Source organism: Lithobates pipiens, unplaced genomic scaffold, assembly GCF_037356315.1.
Source record: "Lithobates pipiens isolate NorthernLeopardFrog02 unplaced genomic scaffold, aLitPip1_a1.2 Scaffold_16, whole genome shotgun sequence".
NCBI lineage: Eukaryota > Metazoa > Chordata > Amphibia > Anura > Ranidae > Lithobates > Lithobates pipiens.
Window position 1 is genome coordinate 234,384,501 of NW_027507748.1, and position 23,090 is coordinate 234,407,590.

General features: G+C 41.8%; 1 protein-coding gene across 1 annotated transcript in view; it reads right to left on the reverse strand.

Moving 5' to 3' along the window:
* Positions 1-229: 229 nt before the first annotated feature.
* Positions 230-23,090, reverse strand: part of RASSF5 (Ras association domain family member 5) — a 96,266-nt gene continuing 73,405 nt past the window's right edge. Inside the window, exons 4-5 of the mRNA XM_077481166.1 lie at positions 15,634-15,749; positions 230-1,516 (exon numbers count right to left, since the gene is read on the reverse strand). Coding sequence (XP_077337292.1) covers positions 1,370-1,516; positions 15,634-15,749 — 263 coding nt within the window. The 3' untranslated portion in view covers positions 230-1,369. The remainder of the gene's footprint in view (positions 1,517-15,633; positions 15,750-23,090) is intronic.

The following is a 23,090-nucleotide window of genomic DNA, read 5'->3' on the forward strand; positions in this document are numbered from 1 at the left end:
AGTGCAGAACCGCTTTAACTGACAAGATCAATTTCCCAGGAGTTTAATTGACTTAATGCTATGATGCTCTGATTAAAAAGTGTTCTTTTATTTTTTGAGCAGTGTACTTCTTGGTCCAACATAATTGCTTCCGCCATCACCCACTATTGACAGAACGAGTTGAAGACGCTGTTTGCTGGGAATTCTGATTTTGTTTGCAAATGATTAAAAGTAAAGGATGCACAGCAGCTTTATAACAGATCTTAATTTTTAATAATTTTGCTGAAGGAACTTTTAAATTAATAGCAAAGTATATACAACTTAAATTCTAACCCTGGTTGTTTACCATAATTTTACATTTTTGAAAGCTAGAACAAACTGCAATTACAATGCACAAGAAATATTTTTAGTGCAAAGGAAATCTTAAGGCTGGTATTATAACACTACATCTAAGCAGTGTCCACAATTTACCAAGCAAATTTGCCTTTAGTTCTCCTTCTGCAACTGGGTTAACACACACAGTTGCACAACACGTAACGCACTTGGAGGGAGTCAGATTAGAACTGAAGATGTAAAATGTATTGTGGTTGATGAGATACTCAGAAGTAACACTAAGTATGATTCAGTGGGAAGTTCACGAAAAGCATGTGAGACAGTTGATCGTTGAAACATGCTTCATACAGATGTAACCTCTTCTGGTTGTATGTGCACTTATAAGTGAAATCTTATTTTGACGTGCTGTAATATAATAAAAAAAAACTAAAAAAAAAAAACTCCTGTTTCGAACATAAACACCAATTTCCATCAATTATTTTAAAACAAGGTATTTGATTTGTTAAGACTTCAGCCTTGGCTCAATGACACCTGAATAGTATAGCTGAATGGTATTCTGCATGCTGATTGCTTACAGGAACTGTGGTGCATTACCAAATGCCAAGAAGCCTTTATGAATGTTTCACATTTTCCACCTAAACTTCTTTTTTTTTTTTTTTTTTTTTTACAATAAATAGTATGCATGGAAGGATACATGAACCTTAAGGTTTACTTCAGGGTGTGACAATTCTTACAAGGTGCATGTGGGTTTTCAGGGTATAAACTTTAAAGATGCTTAACACTGGAAAGCTTTGTTACAAAGCAGGTACTAGGGTTCATCCGACCTCTTCAGCAACCAAGTATCAAACCAAGGCAAGAAACCTCATGTTTTTTGGTCCAGTAAAAAAATGCAACAAAAAAAGGGTAAAAACAAAAAAGTGCAATTTCCCAGTTGCCATTGAAAGTGCCCCTAAAAATTCTAAGACAACGTTTAATTTAAAATTGTTGTATGGACGTTTTAGAGGTAGGCTGAATTTTCTAAAAGGACCCCAGTTTGTTTTGATGACGTTCAAAAGAATTAGTTCTTTTTGGTATCCTTAAGAGCTTCTTGCAGATGCTGACGAAAGGCTACAAATTTCTTTTGGACATGTTGCACTTTCTCCCGTTCTTCTTTTTCCAAAATAAGCAAGAAGTTTTGCAATTCTGGTACTGTAAAGGCATCCCACTGTCAGCAGAAACAAAAAACACAGATAAGAGTCTTGACCTTCCCCACTTACTAAAAATTGATATTTAATACCTTAATTTAGAGAATTGTATACATTTGATTCAACAGAGCCATTTCAAAAATTATTACCACCCCAAACTAATAGACTGAGAACAGTAAATATCTTCTGGAATTTGAAATGGAAGCTGAACAGTTTGTAGATTGTCATTCACCATGAACATTCAGAAAATAGGTTTCTGATGAAAACCCATATCCAACTTCCTATACTGTATATGTAACACGTCTTCTGTTTAATGACGTAGGCAATTTCTCAGTTTTAAAGTGATACTAAGCTAAAAATGTTTTACTTTAGTACATTAACCACTTCAGCCCCGGGAGATTTTTTCCCCCTTCCTGACCAGAGCACTTTTTACAATTTGGCACTGCGTTGCTATAACTGACAATTGTCGTTCGACGCTATACCCAAACTAAATTTGCACACTTTTTACCCAAAAATAGAGCTTTCTTTTGGTGCTAATTTGATGACCTCTGCGGTTTTTATTTTTTGCGCTATAAACAAAAAAAGCGACAATTTTGAAAAAATATTTTTTACTTTTTGGGTTATATCCCCCAAAATTTTCTTAAAAAACTAATTTCTTCATCAGTTTAGGCCAATATATATTCTTCTACATAATTTTTGGGGAAAAAATTAATCGCAATAAGCGTATATTGATTGGTTTGCGCAAAAGTTAGTGTCCACAAACTATGGGAAAGATTCATTACTTTTTTTTTTGTTTACTAGTAATGGCGGTGATTTGCGATTTTTAGCGGTAATGCTGCAAACAGATTAGCGACTTTTGACACTTTTTGGGGCCATTGGAATTTATACAGCGATCAGTGCTATAAAAATGCACTGATTACTGTGTGAATGTCACTGGCAGGGAAGGGGTTAACACTAGGGGGTGATCAAGGGATTAATTGTGTGTTCCCTCAGTGTGTTCAAACTGCACGAGCACCAGCACGTGCTGGTGCTTATGCAGGCAATCGCGCATGGTCAACGGTGATCGGGTCCCCTGCCGTGCAGCAGGGTGCGCTCCTCTGGTGGCCGAAAAAAGGGAAGTATGTACCCGTACGGGATTTCACTCAGGGGAGCCATTCTGCCGCAGTATATCTGCGTGAGCTGGTCGGGAATCGGTTAAAGGAAGTACAGTCAAAGCTTGTTTGGCTGTACTTCGCCTATGAATCACAGAAGTACAGTTCGTTCTGCACTCCTGTGACACGTTTTCAGCAGACAGTGGGCTGACATCACAGAGCCAGTCCAGGCTGGGGCAAGATTGTCACAATGAAAATGGGATCCGCCCACATGCCTAGACCGGCAACCGGCTCAGTGAGCTACAGAGCATGAGCTGGCCGCTCCCACCCCCTCCACAGCCCAGCATTCCAGTGAGTGGAGGCGGGGGGGGGGGGGCAGAGCAGACAGTGGTGACTCTGCTGAGAGCCCTGAGAACTGATGGATTGGCAGTGTTTGATCGCTTGGTTCTCAGTCTTAGAGCCTCGGGGGACAGATGCTGTATCCACCTTGGTAAGTGTTTTTTTAACTTGGAGAAAGATGGTTTTTATTTTCTTTCAGAATTATAGTTTCTATTTCTCTGCTCCCCCCTTTCCCCTGTGTGAAGAGCACTTGAGCAACAGAAGGAGCCATTGGCCACTTCTGCTGTCAAGTCCCCACGGTATAAGACTATGGAGCACGGCTCCATAGACACGCAGTTCAGGAGTGCACAGACACTGTGTGCTTCCGTAGCAAGCGGCTTTGTTGTGGTATTGCAAGCGCAATACCACTACACAGTGCAGGTGAGTATAACATATTTGTTATTTTAAGTTAATACTTTTTTTTTTTTTTACTTTAGTAACACTGTAAGGTTCATTTTGCAATCTTGCATATATTGATAATATGGAGTACATGGAAGTTATTAGGGACAGTAATCCATGGATATAAGGTTGGCTTAATATGTTGCCGACCAGCCACCATCATTATACGGTGGCAGGTTGGCACAGCTGCGCAAACCGCCGTAGGTGTACGTCGGCCACTGTGGGAGGCGCCCGAGGTGCGATGCCAGAGCCGATGCGCATGGCCGGCGGTCACAATGTCCACCAGCCACCTGCGATCGCTCCACAGAGAGCCAATACAGGGATCTGTCAATGTAAACAGACAGAGAGCCATTCTGACAGGGGAGGAGAGAGATCTGCTGTTCCTAGTGATTAGGAACAGAGATCTCTCCCCTCCTCCAGTCAGTCCCACCCCTCCACAGTTAGAAACACCTCCCGGAGAACACATTTAACCCCTTGATCGCCCCCTGGTGTTAACCCCCTTCCCTGACAGTGAGATTTGCACAGTAATCAGTGCATTTTTATAGCACTGATCGCTGTATAAATGTCAATAGTGCCATAAAAGTGTCTGATCTGTCTGCTGCAATGTTGCAGTCCCACTAAAAAACACAGATCACCACCATTAATAGTGAAAAAAATGTATAATAAAAATGCCATAAATGTATCCCCTATTTTGTACAAACCAATCAATATATGCAATTTGTTTTTAAGAAAAATATGTTTAAGAATACATATTGGCCTAAACTGATGAAGACATTTGTTTTTATTTATTTTTTGAATATTTATTATAGCAAAAGATTTAAAAAAATTGTTTTGTTTAAACTTGTCTGTATATTTTTTGTTTATAGAGTAAAACATTAAAACCCTACTTGTGGGAAAAAACGCAGTGCCGTATTGCAAAAAATGGCCTGGTCAGGGAATGGGTAAATTCTTCAGGGGCAGAAGTGGTTAATATTGGAACCAATGCTCTTGGGCTTATTTAACCACCTCCCACCCGGCACTGCACATAAACGGCCGGGTGGTCCTTTCCTCGTTCTGAACGTCCCTCAGAATGAGTGCTTGCAGCGTATCCACAAGGTGCGCTGCAGCTCTCTATCCTGTGATCATTATAACCACTTAATCCAGCTGAGCAGAGACTGGGCTATGGACGCTGTGATTGGCCCTCCCGATCACATGATGGCTGTGTGCAATCACAGCTGTCCGAATGTAAACAGAGACGTGTCTCTGTGACAGTTCTCCCCGCAGCGCTCAGTGCAGGGGGAGAATCTGCAGATCTGTGACAGTTCTCTGAGTGAGGATGACTTTACACAGAGAACTGTTGCAGATCACCCCACAAACAGTACACCAAGCACCACTGGTACCTCTGTCCCCATACATATGTCAGTGTCCCCATAAAACACCTGTCTGTCCCCCACCACTGCCAACACCAAATAAACACTGATTAGGGTTGTTTTGTTTTTTTTACCAAAGAAATGTAGCAGCAGCATTTTTTGGTCAAATTTTAACAAGAGGAATTACTTATTTGCAAAAACAGAAAATGCATTTAAAAAAAAAAAAAAATGGCCTTTTTTTTATTTGTAGTGTAAAAAATAAAAAGCTCAGCGGTGATTAAATACCACCAAAAGAAAGCTCTATTTGTGTGAAAAAAATGTCATATGAGTACAGTGTTACATGACCACGCAATTCTCATTCAGGGTGACAGCGCTGAAAGCTGAAAATTAGTCTGGGAAGGAGGGGGGTGAAAGTTCCCAGTATTGAAGTAGTTAATGACCGCTAGATATACAGTGAATATAAAAAGTCTACATACCCCTGTTAAAATGTCAGGTTTCTGTGATTTAAAAAAAAATAAGACAAAGAGAAATTTCAGAACTTTTTTCACCTTTAATATGAGCTATAAACTGTAAAAAAAAATAATGTGGTTGCATAAATGAGCACACCCTCTTATAACTGGGGATGTAGCTGTGTTCAGAATTAAGCAATCACATTCAAACCCATGTTAAATAGGAGTCAGTACACACCTGCCATTATTTAACGTGCCTCTGATTAACCCCAACTAAAGTCCTGCTGTTCTAGTAGGTCTTTCCTGACATTTTCTTAGTCGCATCCTATAGCAAAAGCCATGGAACGCAGAGAGCTTCCAAAGCATCATAGAGATCTTAAAAGGTATCAGTCAGGAGAAAGGTACAAAAAATTTACCATGAAACACAGTGAAGACAGTAATCATCAAGTAAGAAAATATGGCACAACGGAACATGAAATCCCTCCAAAAATGATGAAAAGATGAGAAGAAAACTGGTCAGCAAGGCTGCGAAGAGGCCTACAGCAACATTAACCACATTCCGACCAGCCACCGCAGTTGTATTGCGGTAGAATGGCACGGCTGGGCGAAACGCCCTGCGGCCACTGGGGGGTGTATGTACGCCCATCCAACCCCACTCACTCTCCGAGCCAATGCGAGTGCCCGGCGGTCTCAATCACCACCGGGCTCGCACAATCGCTCGGGGCACACAGAGAGCCCGGAACTGTATGTGTAAACACAGTTTCTGGGTCTCTGTAAGAAGAGACAATCTGTCAGTTCTCTGCTCAGAGTATGACCAGTGATCTGTTAGTTTCCCTGTACAGTCCCATCCCCCTTCAGTTAGAATACGTACTAGGACACACATTAACCCCTTCACTGCCCATAGTGTTAACCATCTCACTACCAGTGACATTTTTACAGTAATCAATGCATTTTTAATCGCACTGATCGCTATATTAATGCCAATGGTCCCAAAAATGTGTCTAAATTGTCTGACATGTCCACCATAGTGTTGCACCCACGATTAAAAATCGGTGATCGCCGCCATTACTAGTAAACAAATAAAAATGCCATAAAACTATCCCCTATTTTGTACACGCTATAACTTTTGAGCAAACCAATCAATATACGCTTATTGTGATTTTTATTTTTTTTTACCAAAAATATGTAGACAAATATGTATCGGCCTAAACTGAGGGAAAAAATGTTTTTTTACATATTTTTGGGGGACATTTATTATAGCAAAAAGTAAAAAATAATGCGTTTTCAAAATTGTCGCTCTTTTTTTGTTTATCACGTAAAAATAAAAACTGCAGAGGTGATCAAATACCACTAAAATAAAGCTCTATTTGTGGGGGAAAAAAGGACGCCAATTTTGTTTTTCGAAGCCACGTTGCATGACCGTGCAATTGTCAGTTAAAGCGACGCTGTGCCGAATCGCAAAAAGTGCTCTGGTCTTTAGCCAGCCAAATGACCCGGGCTGAAGCGGTTAAAGGAGCTGCAGAAATATCTGCCAGGTACTGGTTGTGTGGTACATGTGACAACAATCTCTCGTATTCTTAATATGTCTGGGTCTGGGGTAGAGTGGCAAGACTGCAGCCTTTTCTTATGAAGAAAACCATCCAAGCTAAATTTAGCAAAAACGCATTTCAAGTCTCCCCAAAGCATGTGAGAAAATGTGTTATGGTCTAATAAAACGAAGGTTGAACTTTTTGGCCATAATTCCAAAAGATATGTTTTGTGCACATCACCAAAAGAACACCATACCCACTGTGAAGCATGGTGGTGGCAGCATCATCCTTTGGGGCTGTTTTTCTTCAACTGGAACAGAGGCCTTAGTTAAGGTAGAGGGAATTATGAACAGTTCCAAATACCAGTCAATATTGGCACAAAACCTTCAGGCTTCTGCTAGAAAGCTTTCAGCATGACAGCGACCCAAAGCATATGTCCAAATCAACAAAGAAATGACTTCACCAGAAGAAGATTCAAGTTTTGGAATGGTCCAGCTAAAGCCCAGACCTAAATTTGATTAAAAATCTGTGGGGTGATCTAAAGAGGCCTATGCACAGGAGATGCCATCGCAAGCTGTGTGTTTTTGCAAAGAAGAGTGGGAAAATATTGCCAAGTCAAGATGTATTATGCTGATAGATTGATATCCAAAAAGTCTGAGTGCTGTAATAAAATCAAAAAGTGCTTCAACAAAGTATTAGTTTAAGGGTGTGCACTCTTATGCAACCATATTATTTTAGTTTTTTAATTTTACTTCCCTCCACCTAAAAGATTTCAGTTTGTTGTTCAATTGAGTTGTACCATTTATAGGTCACATTAGAGGTGGAAAAAGTTCTGAAATGATTTATCTTAGGTTTCTGTGATGTAAACAAATGAGACTTTTTATATCCACTGTGGAGAGAGAGAGAAATGCTGCTATTGAAAGGTTGACTTTTTAAATCAGAAATTGAGTTGCAAACCTATATCAGGTAAAATACAGCTTTAATCAATAAATAAGGGTCTTTTACACAAACACAATATTGTCAAAAGTACAGTGCCTTGAAAAAGTATTCATACCCCTTGAAGTTTTCCACATTTTGTCATGTTTCAACCAAAAATTTTAATGTATTTTATTGGGATTTTATGTGATAGACCAACACAAAGTGGCACATTATTGTGAAGTGGAATGAACATTATAAATGGTTTTAATTTATTTTATTTTATTTTTACAAATAAATATCTTAAATGTGTGGTGTGCATTTGTATTCAGACCCTTTTACTTTGATACCCCTTACAAAAATCTAGTGGAACAAATTGCCTGCAGAAGTCACCTAATTAGTAAACAGAGTCCACCTGTGTGTAATCTAATCTCAGTATAAATACAGCTATTCTGTGAAGCCCTCAGGTTTGTTAGAGAACCTTAGTGAACAGGCCAAGGAACACACCAGACAGATCAGGGATAAAGTTGTGGAGAAGTGTAGGGTTAGGGCTAGGTTATAACCCCTTCCCGCCGAGCGTACGCAGATGTGCGTACTCGGCTTCCGGGGGGTATACCGGGATGATGCCCGCACCTGCAGGCATCATCCCGGCACCGTTTTTTTCAGCGGGCGATTGGCTATCCAGGCATAACAACCGATGTGGCTAAAAGCCGCTCAGCTGTTATGCCGGAGGAGCGGGAAGGGACGTCCCCCCTCCCGCCACTGTTACCGGTGCTCCCGTTCGATTGGGAGCACTGATTCACATTCCGCTGCCTCCGGCTGCTGGGGAGGAACTGGAACGAAGCCGTGAGCTGCTTCGTTCCAGTCTCCTCATCGTAAACACGGAAGCGACGTCATGATGTCACTTCCGGTTTACTCGGCTGCCAATGGCGCCGGTTTTAAAAAGATATACGGTATTCAGAATCGCTGTTTTCGGCGATCTGAATAGATTGAAGTGTAAAGGAGGGGTGAGGGGTGGGGGGGTCTTTTATCCCTCCATAAAGAGTACCTGTCATCACCTATTACTGTCACAAGGGATGTTTACATTCCTTGTGACAGCAATAAAAGTGATCAAATTTTTATTTATTTTTTTAAAACAATTTAGTCATGTTAAAATAAATAAAAATAAAAAAAATTTTTTTAAAGCACCCGCCGTCCCCGCGAGCTCGCAAAGAAAACGCATACGGAAGTCGCGCCCGCGTATGTAAACGGTGTTCAAATCACACATGTGAGGTATCGCCGCGATCGTCAGAGCGAGAGCAATAATTCTAGCACTAGACCTCCTCTGTAACGCTAACCTGGTTGCCTATTGAGATTTTTAGGTACCGTACTTTGTCGTCAATCCACAAGTGCGCGCAGTTATAAAGTGTGACATGTTTGGTATCTATTTACTCGGCGTAACATTATCTTTCACATTCCGCAAAAAAATTGGGCTAATTTTACTGTTTTTTTTTTTTTTTTATTCATGAAAGTGTCCCTTTTCCCAAAAAGTTGCATTTAAAACACCGCTGCGCAAATACCGTGTGACATAAAATATTGCAACAATCGCCGTTTTATTCTCTAGAGTCTCTGCTAAAAAAATATATATAATGTTTGGGGGTTCCAAGTAATTTTCTAGCAAAAAATATGGATTTTAACTTGTAAACACCACATTCCAAAAATAGGCTTAGTCATGAAAGGGTTAAATAAAAAACATCCCAAGCTTTGAACATCTCACGGAGCATTGTTAAATCCATCATCCAACAAATGGAAAGAGAGTGGCACAACTGCAAACTAGCGGTGCACCAAAATTAATGGAGTCGTAAAAGGGGTGGGGCTGTCCCGCCGGGTGCCGCACATGTATCATCCCAGTGCGCCCCTGTCAGTCCCTACCTCCTGCTGTTCTCACAAGTGTCATGCAGCCTCCCCAGTGCCTGGTAGCTTGATCTCATGTTGTGTGTCGGAGATCTGAATCACTGCGCAGTCACTGTAATGCTTCCTAGGCGATTCAGAACCAGCTCTGACACACAGCTTGACATCGCATTACAGGCACTAGCAGGCTGCATGTCATGGGCACTGGTAGGCTGCATGTCAAGGGCACCGATAGGCTGTACATGATGGGCACTGGCAGGCTGCATTTCATGGGCACTGGTAGAATGTACATGATGGGCACTGGCAGGCTGCTGTAGCCGACTGGTAGACTGCATTGATCTCTTGTATCAAGTTTGCAGTCTCTGACCGTCTCCTGTATCATGTCTGCTAAAGGTGCACCAAATGCAAATTTTTCTAATACTATTAGCAGTGTGTTTAAGTTTATGTAGGAGATTGCAGACATGATACAAGAGATGGTTAGAGACAGGGGATATGATGCAAGAAATGGTTAGAGACTGGGTACGTGATACAAGAGATGGTTAGAGACTGGGGACATGGTAGAAGAAATGGTTAGAGACTGCAGACTGCATTTTTCTTGACTTTTCTTGCACTAAAGGTGCCAATATTGGGCAACAATATATTCATATTAATTTAAATTGATGATATTAACTACTTACGGACCACCACACTCTTATATACGTCCTAATTTTGAAGAGGAATATCGTTGTTATGGCAGCAGCTAGCTGCCATAACCCCAGTATCTTCTTCTGCAGCCGGCGGTCCGCTTTCAGATAAAAGTGTTCTCTGCAGTGCATTCGGCGCAAGATCACTTTTATCGGCAGCGGGAGAGGCCCCCCATCCCGACGTGCTCCGGTGCCCTGTGCTCCTTACCGGGGGCAGCGGCGGAGGCGATCGGATCCTTTCACATGCTGGGTATGGATACAAGTGAAGGGAAGATGACCCCACCCATCTCCATACCATTACAGGGCGGAAGGAATGTCAAAACGTCACTTCCGCCCATAGCTTTTAACCACTTGCCGACCAGCGCACGCCGATGTACGTCGGCAGAATGGCACTGGCAGGCAAATGGGCGTACCTGTACGTCCCTTTAAATTTGCCGCCCTGCCATCGGGAGCGCGCCGCCGGCGGGGCGCTCCCGCGCTGGTCGAAATCACCGTGAGTCCGGTCGTGGGACCCGCGGACTCGATCGCCGCAGGCATACTCGGGATTATCTCACGGAGCGGCCGAATGAAGAAATGCCATTGTAAACAGCATTTCTCCATTCTGCCTAGCAACTAGTGACGCTGATCTCTGCTCCATGTGATTGGAGCAGAGATCAGTGTTCACTAAATTAAAGCCCAACCCCCCCACAGTTAGTAACACACCCCTAGGAACACTTAACCCCTACACTGCCACCCACTGGTTAACCCTTTCACTGCCAGTGTCATTTACACAGGAATCACTGCATTTATATAGCAGTGATTACTGTATAAATGACAATGGTCCCAAAAATGTGTCAAAAACGTCCGATGTGTCCGCCACAATGTCGCAGTCACAATAAAAATCGCTGATCGCCGCCATTACTAGTAAAAAAAAAAATAATAAAAAATTATTCATAAAAATGCCATAAAACTATCCCTATTTTGTAAACGCTATAACTTTTGCGCAAAGCAATCAATAATCGCTTATTGCGATTTTTTTTTACCAAAAATATGTAGAAGAATACGTATCGGCCTAAACTGAGGGAAAAAAAATGTTTTTTTATATATTTTTGGGGGATATTTATTATAACAAAAAGTAAAAAATAATGTGTTTTTTTTCAAAATTGCCGCTCTATTTTTGTTTATAGCGCAAAAAATAAAAACCGCACCAAAATAAAGCTCTATTTGTGGGAAAAAAAGGATGTCAATTTTGTTTGGGAGCCACGTTGCACGACCGCACAATTGTCAGTTAAAACGACGCAGTGCCGAATCGCAAAATGGTCCGGTCTGTAAGTGGTTAAAGGACTTTTTTTTAAATGACGACATTTTTTTAATTGGATTTTTGTGTAAATATGAGATCTGGGGTCTCTTTGATCCCTTGTAATAGGATTAAAATTTACAGATTTTTTTTTTTAAAGCGCAGTGTAAAAAATAAAAAGGTAAAATAAATAAGAAAAACTATTTTTTTTTAAACGCGCCCTGTCCCGCCGGGCTCACATGCAGAAGCGAACACATATGTGAGTAGCGCCCGCACATGAATGTGAGGTATCGCCACAATTGGTAGAATCGTTAGAGTTATTATTATTATTATTATTCAGGATTTATATAGCAGCAACAGTTTGCGCAGCGCTTTACAATATGAGGGCAGACAGTACACTTACAATACAAATCAATACAGGAGGGATCAGAGGGCCCTGCTCGTTAGAGCTTACAATCTAGAAGGGAGGGTCAAGTTGAAACAAAAAGGTAATAACTGTGGGGGGATGAGCTGATGGAGAAAATTAAAATACAGTTAGGTGTGGGTGGGGTAGGCTTCTCTGAAGAGAAGTGTTTTCAGGGATCGTCTAAAAGCTAATAAAGTAGGAGATAGGCGGACAGATTGGGGTAGGGCATTCCATAGGATTGGAGAGGCTTTGGAAAAGTCCTGGAGGCGAGTATGGGAGGAGGTGATGAGGGAGCTAGAGAGGAACGAAGAGAACGAGTAGGTTGGTATTTAGAGACTAAGCTAGTGATGTAGCTGGGGGCAGAATTGTGGATGGCTTTGTATGTAGTTGTTAGTATTTTGAATTTAATTCTTTGGCTGAGCGGAAGCCAGTGGAATGAATGAAATACTTGTATAGCGCACAATGCGAACTGAATCGCCTCTAGGCGCTGTGGCGAGCTTTGATCATCTGCTAAAAGAGGAAGGTCTTGAGTTTTTTCCTAAAAGCCAGGTGATTTTCTTCCAGGCGGATTGACAGAGAGGAGTAGCAGACACCGAGCGATTGGTAAGGTGGATGAGTCTGGCAGCAGCATTCATGATGGATTGAAGAGGTGATAGACTATGTAGAGGTACGCCAGTGAGAAGGGAGTTGCAGTAGTCGAGGCGGGAGATGACCAGCGAGTGAATTAAGAGCTTTGTTGTGTCATGGGTTAGAAAGGGGCGTATTTTGGAGATGTTGCGGAGGTTGAGGCGGCAGGATTTGGACAGTGATTGGATGTGTTGCTTGAAGGAGAGTTCAGAGTCCAGGACTACACCTAGAACCTTGGCGTGAGGGGATGGGCTTATGGTTGTGCCATCAATTTTGACAATGAGATCAGGGGAAGGGGCATATGGGGGAGGAAAAATTATAAGTTCGGTTTTGGATAGATTGATTTTGAGGAAGTGATGTGACATCCAGACTGATATATCTGATAGTAAATTAGTGATACGTGAGGAGACAGAGGAAGTGAGCTGAGGGGTAGAGAAATAGATTTGGGTGTCGTCAGCATAGAGGTGGTATTGGAAGCTGTGGGAGGCTATCAGTTGACCCAGGGAGGAGGTATAGATTGAAAATAGGAGTGGTCCAAGAACAGAACCTTGGGGGACCCCAACAGAGAAAGGAAGAGGAGAGGAGGAAGTAGAGTTGTAAGAAACGCTAAAGGTGCGGTTGGATAAGTAGGAAGAGAACCATCGTAGAGTATGGTCACGGAGACCAAAGGTGTGGAGTTTTTTGAGAAGGAGGGGGTGGTCAACCGTATCAAAGGCAGCATAGAGGTCCAGGAGGAGGAGTACAGAATAATGTCGATTGGTTTTGGCCGTTAGTAGATCGCTTGTTAGTTTTAGGAGAGCAGTTTCTGTGGAGTGTTGAGGACGAAATCCAGACTGAAGGGGATCAAGAAGGTCAGTCGATTGTAGACCAGACGTTCGAGTAGTTTGGATAAAAAGGGGAGCAAGGAGATGGGGCGTAGGTTGTTAGGATTGGATGGGTCCAGTGAGGGTTTTTTTAAGTATGGGTTTGACAAGTGCATGTTTTAGAGAGTTAGAGCAATAATTATAGCCCTAGACCTCCTCTGTAACTCAAAACATGCTACCTGTAGAATTTTTTAAACGTTGCCTATGGAGATTTTTAAGGCTAAAAGTTTTACGCCATTCCACAAGCGGGAGCAATTTTGAAGCATTACATGTTGGGTATCAATTACTCGGCGTAACATTATCTTTCACAATATAAAATAAATTGGACTAACTTTACTGTTGTCTTATTTTTTAATTCAAAAATTTTTTTTTTTTTCCAAAAAAAGTGCACTTGTAAGACCACTGTGCAAATACAGTGTTACAGAAAGTATTGCAATGACCGCCATTTTATTCTCTAGGGCAGTGATGGCGAACCTTGGCACCCCAGATGTTTTGGAACTACATTTCCCATGATGCTCTGGCACTCTGCAGTGTAGTGGAGCATCATGGGAAATGTGGTTCCAAAACATCTGGGGTGCCAAGGTTCGCCATCACTGCTCTAGGGTGTTAGAAAAAAATGTATAATGTTTGGGTAATTTTCTAGCAAAAAAAAAGTTTTTGACTTGTAAACAACAAATCTCAAAAAGAGGCTTGGTCCTTAAGTGGTTAATTAAAAAGTTGAATAAAATGCAATTGTATATAAAAATATAAATATTTTTTTAAAAACTCATTTTCATTATCGGTTTTCGGACTAGTGCATCCTTCATTTTTCCGTTTCCACTTCGGCACCAAAATTTCCATTCATTGCACCCCTACTGCAAACCTACCAAGACATGGCTGTCCACCTAAACTGACAGGCCAAGCAAGGGGAACAATAATCAGAGAAGCAGCCTAGAGGCCCATGGTAACTGGAGGAGCTGCAGAGATCCACAGCACAGGTGGGAGAATCTGTCCACAGGACAACTATTAGTTGTGTACTCCACAAATCTGGCCTTTATGAAAGAGTGGCAAGAAGAAAGCCATTGTTGAAAGAAAGCCATAATAAGTCCCACTTGCAGTTTGGTCTAAAAGCAAAACACTATGTGTGATGGAAACTTACACTGCACATGACCCTAAACACACCATCACCATCGTGAAACATGGTGGTGGCAGCATCATGTTGTGGGGATGCTTTTTTTCAGCGGGGACCGGGAAGCTGGTCAGAGTTGATGGGAAGATGAATGGAGGGCAATCTGAGAAGAAAAATTGTTAGCTTTCACAAAAGACTTGAGACTGTGGTGGAGGTTCAGAATCCAGCCTAAACATGTAGCCAGAGCTACAATGGAATGGATTCAATCAAAGGATATTCACATGTTAGAAGTCAAAGTCAAGACCTAAATCCAATTGAGAATCTGTGGCAAGACTTGAAAGTTGCTGTTCACAGACACTCTCCATCCAATCGGACAGAGCTTGAGCTATTTTGCAAAGAAGAATGGGCATAAAGTTCACTCTCTAGATGTGCAAAGCTGGTAGAAACATCCCCAAAAAGATGTGCAGCTTTAATTGCAGCGAAAGATGGTTCTATAAAGTATTGACTCAGGGGGGCTGAATACAAATGCACGCCACACTTTTCACATATTTTTTTTTAAATGTAAAAACCATTTATCATTTTCCTTCCATTTCACAATTACCAGTACGTGCCACCTTGTGTTGGTCTATCGCATAAAATCCCAATAAAATACATTTATGTTTTTGGCTGTAACATGACAAAATGTTGAAAATTTCAAGGAGTATGAATAGGCAATGAATATCAATTAAGAAAAAGGTTTATCCCTTTTTTTTATTAAGGAGGGCATGTTCAAAAAATGTAATGCAGGGGTTTGTACTGAAAAGAAGAAAAAGTGTCAACAGATACTTGTCTCCTTCCTGTGAGTTTCTTTGAACGTACCCCAAGAATTAGTAACCAGTAAATGGATTTGTAATTTTTTCCTAAGATTTACATAGTCCTGCCAGAGAGCACAGCCAGGCTGGCCACTTGACTTTTCTATACTGAAGCCAAGCAACACAGCTTGGTCGCATACTAGCAAAAACCTTTGTTGGACAGTGTAATTGTACTTCTTTTGTTTGCTGGCTAGTGGGAAAGTGTGCTGGGAAATACATTTTGTTTTGTTTGTGCTGTGCAAAGCTCTTCCATATGCACTTCAAAGTAAAAGCGAGTCATTTATTGGGGTTGTTGCCATTTTTGTTTTGTGTGGGTTACTCACCTGTACGTCTCCTATTTCGTTCTCCTTTAGTACAAAACTCAGTACATCAGGGTCTGGACCAGCTAAAAGGCGGACATAAAGTGGATGCTCCATCAGTGCTAGCTTCTGAAAAAAAACTAGTAAAACTATCAACATTAATATTTGCGTGTTGCAAAATGTTTTAAGTATAAACATTAGCTCAAAAATACTAAAATGTTTCTTTAAAAAACAAAGAGAATAACGGTTCCCTACTGCTGCGTGAGGAGCCCTGATATTCCAATCACACTTTTCTGACAGCATTCATAGTTTAGACCTGCCAATAGGCTTCTGTTCATCTTCATAATTATTATTGTTATACAGGGTTGATATAGCACAAACAGGTTTGACAGTGGTTTACAACCTTAGGGCAGACAGTCAGTTACAATACAATTCAATACAGGAGGAATCAGAGGTCGTTAGAGCTTACAGTCTAGGAGGGAGGGTCAAGTGATACAGAAGGGTTTTCAGTAGGAGATAGTCGGGCAGGTTAGGGTAGGGAGTTCAACAGGATAGGAAAGGCTCGGGAAAAGTCCTGGAGGTGAGCATGGGAGGAGGAACTAGAAAGCAGGAGGTCTTGGGAGGGACGAAGAGGAGGATTTGGTTGGTATCTTGAGGCTAGGCCAGTGATGAATATAAACAATTTAGATTCTTCTTTGTACCACCTTCATACAGATGAAGCTTCATGCTTCACTTACACCACACAACATTCTCTAACCAATTTGGCACAAGCAACTGTGTATGATCGGTGCTGTCGGGACATATACTCAGCCCACCAGCCAATATCTAGAGCATTTCACTGTGCGATGGAGCAGTTCAGAGATGGAAGCCCTTCATTTGTGTGAATTCTGATGTATACTTTAATTCACAAAAGATAGTTACACTGTGAGTATCACCTGCTTTTATTACCTGCCATATCTATATGCCATGCTATTACCTACTGTGCTCTTACATTTGTATATTTTTTTTATTTTCATATCTCTCTGTGATATTTTTGTCATTTCATTACCAGACAAAAAACAGCTAGTTTCAAATCAGACCCTGAAGAAGGAATTCATTATTCATACCTATATTCCAAAACACGTTGGGACTCCTATGTACACGCACATCACTTGGCCTTCCATCATGAGATCAACTGTGTGCTTCAGTATCTAGCTGTTATGTAATGTACTCAATACATTTTGTATATTTTTATACGTTTGTTACTCCCTTTTCTGGTTACTACCCTTTGCCCATAAAATCCCTAGGGGCTCTTTTGCAATTTTATATTGGGATGTGGCGAAGGTTTCCAGTATTATAGCAATAGGTTGTTTTCTATTATATATATTTTCACCTTTATACAGATGGGCTTGTTGAGTAAGTTTACAAAACCCTAAAGAAAATGTTCTTCTACCATTTCTCTGCATTCACAGTGGTACCTCAGCTCACTTTCAGTTTACATTCGGGGTTGATTTTATGAACAGCAAATGAAGTTGCATTATAAAAGAGAATTTTTCCCAGAGCTTACCGAATGAGGTGAAGCTCTGATGACTTCCATCATCTAACCATGTGCAAGCAAAAATGCAATATATTTTAGTTTAGTTTAATTATATGATTTACCATCCCAGGAAAAGAGGAGTGATTCTATTCAAAGAAAATCACCAGATCTTGTAGACTACATAGTTACATAGTTAGTCAGGTCGAAAAAAGACACAAGCCCATCCAGTTCAACAACAAGTTCCTAGTGACATGATTCAACCATTCCTGCAATGGCTTGTAATTATCAAACTATGCTCTTTACAGCCCAAATCCACTAAGTTTTACCAATCACATACATTCCAGGTGCATAAAAATAAGAGAATGTAGCCACTGTCTGAGCAAAGAAGTCTGCCCTCTGCCAGCATGCTGTAGAAAAGGTCCCTTGCATTCTGTATGAAAGCAGTGGTCTTTCTGCACAGGCCTAACACACTGATGAGTCAGAGCTAGAGCTCTCTAATCAGCAGGGAACGTCAACCATTGCTGATTGAAGAGTTATACAATACTGTGCAAAAGTTTTACGCAAGTATGAAGAAATGCTGTAAAGTAAGAATCTTTCAAAATTATATATATATATATATTGTTTATTGTTAACGATTTACAAAATGCAAAGTGAGCAAACAGGAAGAATCTAACTCAAATCAATATTTGGTGTGCCTACCCTTTGGCTTCAAATCAACATCTATTCTTATGCTGCGTACACAAGGCTGGACTTTCTGGCAGACTAGGGTCTGCCTGATGGACTTTCGGTGGAGTGCCGACGGACCTTTCCGAACAAACGGACTTGCCCACACACGAACGGACTAAGTCCGTTCAAAAGTCCTTTCATTTTGAACGTGATGACGTAAGACTGGACTAAAAAAGGAAGTTCAATAGCCAGTAGCCAATAGCTTCACTTGCGTCCTATTTGGTCCAACATATAGACAAACGTTTTTCCCGATAGGAATTGAGTCCGTCAGACATATTTTAAACATGTTCTATTTCTAGGTCCTTCAGATTTTTTTAAAGAAAAACAATCGGATTAGCCCACACACGATCGGATTGTCTGACGGACTGACTCCATCAGACCTAGTCTGCCAGAAAGTCTGGTCGTGTGTCTGCGGCATTACACTTGCAAACTTTGTACACTTGCACAGAGTCAGGGATTTTGTAGGATTAGAGTCAGGTTTGTAATTAACCAATTATACCAAGCAGGTGCTAATGATCATATCATACAATTTCATATGTAGATTGAAATCATTAGCTAAAACAGAAACAGCTGTGTTTAAAACTGGGTGAGGACCAGTCAAACTCTGTTACTAAGGTGAGGTGGTGGAAGACCGTTTCATGTCTCAGGTCATACAACATAGCACAGCAACCAGATACAAAGTAGTTTTACTTTAAAAGAAAGACAAATAAATGGGCAATGCTAAGGACTGTAGACGCAGTGGTCAGCCAAGGAAATGTAATGCAGGAGATGAAAGATACATCATGCTTGCTTACTTCCCTTCTATATTAGAATATGTCCAGCAGCACCATCAGCACAGAACTGGAGGAAACCAGTTGGACACAGGTACACCCATCTACTTTCCAGAGAGTTCTGCCCAGATGTGGTCTTCATGAAAGAATTGTGGCCAAAAAGCCATACCTTTTTGGAAACAAGGATAAGCAACTCAACTATGCACGAACACAAAAGAACTGGGATGCAGAAAAATGACAGCAGGTGCTCTGGACTGATGACTCAAAATGTTTAATATTTGGCTGTAGCAGGAGGCAGTTTGTTTGTTGAAGGGCTGGAGAGTGGTACAATAATGAGTGTCTGCAGGCAACAGTGAAGCATGGTGGAGGTTTGGGGCTGCATTTCTGCAAATGGAGGTGGAGATTTGGTCAGGATCAATGATGTCCTCAATGGTGAGATATAGAGGGAGATACTTATCTGTCATGCCATACCATCAGGGAGGCGTGTGACTGGCCGAAAATGTTTTCTGCAGAACAATGACCCCAAACATACAACTAATTAAGGACTATCCTGAACGTAAAGAAGTCTGTCTTGGATTACATGAATAGACCAAAGGATTATTTGAGGCAGGTTCTGTGGGTAGTTTCTCCAAGATGTTTGGAACAACCTACCTAGTTTCTTCAAAAACTGTGCAAGTGTACCTAGAATTGCTGCAGTTTTTGAAGACAAAGGGTGGTCACACCAAATATTGATTTGATTTCTCTTTTGCTCCTGCAGTGTTTGGAGCAGGAAAGACAGATCCGGCGGGTCATGGAATCACCGAGCAGCTATCAGCTAATTCCCCGCTGCTCTCCTGCTAGCTGTCAGCAGGGGGTCTCGGGCCCCCCTCCCCCTGCATTGCTCGGAGCGTGGAAGACCAATTAGGCGGGTCACAGAAGCACAAAGGAAAGTACTGTAGGAAGGTACGGTGTCTGTCACAGGTGGATGGCAAAGACATGCACAGTGCATTTTAGGATTTTACAGGCACTTTAAACTCCATGCCACTGGGGATTTCTGACAGGCAGGGAGGAAGATGGGGAGAGAAGACAGCGCATGATGAGCCCTAATCCAAAAATAAGCCCTACTGGGTCTTTTGCTGCCAAAATTAATATAAGACCCAGGTTTATTTTCGGGGAAACACTGTAGTAGTGTAGGTCTGACTCAGCAGGGATGTGTTTAATCCCTGCAAACAGACCTATGTTTACGCACAGAAAGCAAGGATCTTCTCTGAAGCATGCTTCCATTTCTAATCAGGTTGTGGATTCTTTCCAAGGCTGAGTTTACAAAAATGCAAATTGATTCGCATAACATTTTGAAAATATGTTATTTTCAATGGGTCTGGTTCACATATGTGCATTGCATCCGCATTCAAAAAACATGTGTGTTTTCTAGGCAGTGCGGTGCGAATTGCAGGCACACAATCTTCAATGGGAACTCATCTGATTTGCAGATGTGTTCCGCCCTGAACACTAATTCTCTCCCCCTCCTCTTACACCTCCCTCATCACCCTGGTCAGCTGATCGGCAGCTACAACAGAGAGGAACCACTGAATGAATCATTTTTTATCTTCGCAGGGAAACCAGAGCTGCAATTCGCACTGCACATGTGTGAACCCAGCCTTAAGGCCCCATTCGCACCTGAACGTGGTGCTTTCAGGCAGAAAATCGCTCAATTTTACAGCGATTTTGCCACGATTTTGACACATTTTGACGTGATTTTGTGCAGGGCAAAAGGTCACCAATGTAAAAAGAAGAAAAACGCCCAAATCTGCCAGATTTGAGTGACAAAAAAGGGTCCAGAACTTGTTTGAGCTTCAGGTGTTTGGCTTCAGGCGACATGGAGTGGAGATGTGAACCAGAGATTTTTTTCCCCTCCACGGTTTTGTAGCTTCAGGCTTCAAGCTACAAAATGCTTAGGTGTGAATGGGGCCTAAGGAGATGAACTATAAGCCTTTGCTCACCTTTTATCAGTGTTAATTTAGTCAACTAGAATATAACTAAAGCTAAAATTGCATTTTAGTCAAAAGACTAGGACTAAAACTAAATCAAAATTAATACAAAATGTATCTAAACTGGGGCTCCATGCACACTGGAGGGGATGATAAGGCACTATATACAAGATTTTAGTAATGACAACGGTATCATTAGCAGTTATCAGCATGGATTCATGAAGAATCATTCTTGCCAAATCAATCTATTAACCTTCTATGAGGAGGTGATTTGCCATCTAGATAAAGGAAGGCCCGTAGACCTGGTGTATCTGGATTTTGCAAAAGCATTTGACACAGTTCCCTCATAAACTTTTACTGTACAAAGTGAGGTCCGTTGGCATGGACCATAGGGTGAGTACATGGATTGAAAACTGGCTACGAGGGTGAGTTCAGAGGGTGGTGATAAATGAGGAATACCCGGGATGGTCAGGGGTGGGAAATTGGGTCCCCCAGGGTTTTGTGCTGGGACCAATCCTGTTTAATTTGATCATAAACGACCTGCAGGATGGGGTAAACAGTTCAATCTCTATATTTGCGGATGATACTAAGCTAAGCAGGGCAATAACTTCTCTGCAGGAGGTGGGGACCTTGCAAGAAGATCCGAATAAATGAATGGGGTGGGCAATTACAAGGCAAATGAGGTTTAATGTAGAAAAATGTTAAATCATTTGGGTGGCCAAAATACGAATGCAATCTACTCATTAGGGGGTGAACCTCTGGGGGAATCTAGGATGGAAAAGAACCTGGGGGGTCCTAGTAGATGACAGGCTCAGCAATGGCATGCAATGCCAAGCTGCTGCTAACAAAGCAAATAGAATATTGGCATGCATTAAGAAGGGGATTAACTCCAGAGATAAAATGATAATCCTCCCCCTCTACGAGACTCTGGTCCGGCCTCACCTGGAGTATGCTTTCCAGTTCTGGGCACCAGTCCTCAGGAAGGATGTACTGGAAATGGAGCAAGTACAAAGATGGGCAACAAAGCTAAGAAAGGTTGCGAGCACTGAACTTATTCTCTTTGGAGAAGTGACGCTTGAGAGGGGATATCATTTCAATTTACAAACACCATACTGGTAACCCCACAATAGGCATAAAACTTTTTTTGCGGAAGGGCGTTCAATAAGACGTAGCCACTCATTAAAATTAGAAAAGAGGTTTAAACTTAAAGCGGTTGTATACCCGCACATGTAAAAAAAAAAGAAAAACCTATAAGGCAAAAGCATAATGAGCTAGTATGCACAGCTTACTAGCTCATTATGAAATACTTACCTTAGAACGAGGTCCCCATATTGCTTGCTCGGTCCAAGCCGAGGGAACTGACATTTTGCCCTCGGCATTTCTTCTGGGTTCGCGGCTCCGGCCACTCACAATGCCGGAGCCGCGAACCCAGAAGGAATGGCGAGGGCAAAATGTCAGTTACCAAGCATGTGGGATTCTTCTTCCTGGCAAGGTCCGTCAGCTTCTGCCAGGCATTCACAGTGCGCGCGCCACTGACGCCAGTGGCTGCACCCAAAGTGAATATCTCCTAAGCCGTACAGGTTTATGAGATATCAATTTTACCTACAGGTAAGCCTTATTATAGGCTTACCTCGATTTAAAAAAAAAAAAATAAGGATATACAACCAATACAAAACTGCGTAGCGGGTTCTTTACTGTAAGAGCGGCAAGGATGTGGAATTCCCTGCGACAGGCTGTGGTTTCAGCAGGGGGCAAGAATAGTTTAAAAAAACTATTAGATAAGCAACATACAGGGATATACAATGTAATACTGACATATAATCACACACATAGAAAAAATGTGGGGCTATGCTGCGCTAGAGCAAGGGTCTCAAACTGGTGGCCCTCCAGCTGCTGTGAAACTACAAGTCCCAGCATGCATCTGCCTATGTGAGTCATGGTTGTAACTGTCAGCCTTGCAATGCCTCATGGGACTTGTAGTTTGGCAGCTGGAGGGCCGCCAGTTTGAGACTCCTGCGCTAGAGTTTACAAATATATATATAGCTGCAACAAAAACTATCAAATATCTCTATAGTGCAAAAAATGTGTACAAATAAATTGCACTTATATCGTGAGTAATCCCGTGTAAACCAATGAAAAAGACACGGAAAAAATGCACTATTAACCACTTCCCGACCAGCGCACGACGATGTACGTTGACAGAATGGCACGGGCAGGCATATTGGCGTACAGGTATGTCCAATATTCAATGCCGCCCTGCCATCGGGAGCGCGCCGCGGGCATCCTCGCGATCGTCTCACGGAGCGGCCGAATGGAGGAAATGCCGAGTAAACAGCATTTCTCCATTCTGCCTAGCAATTAGTGACGCTGATCTCTGCTCCATGTGATTGAAGCAGAGATCAGTGTTCACTAAATGAAAGCCCAACCCCCCCACAGTTAGTAACACACCCCTAGGAACACTTAACCCCTACACTGCCACCCACTGGTTAACCCCTTCACTGC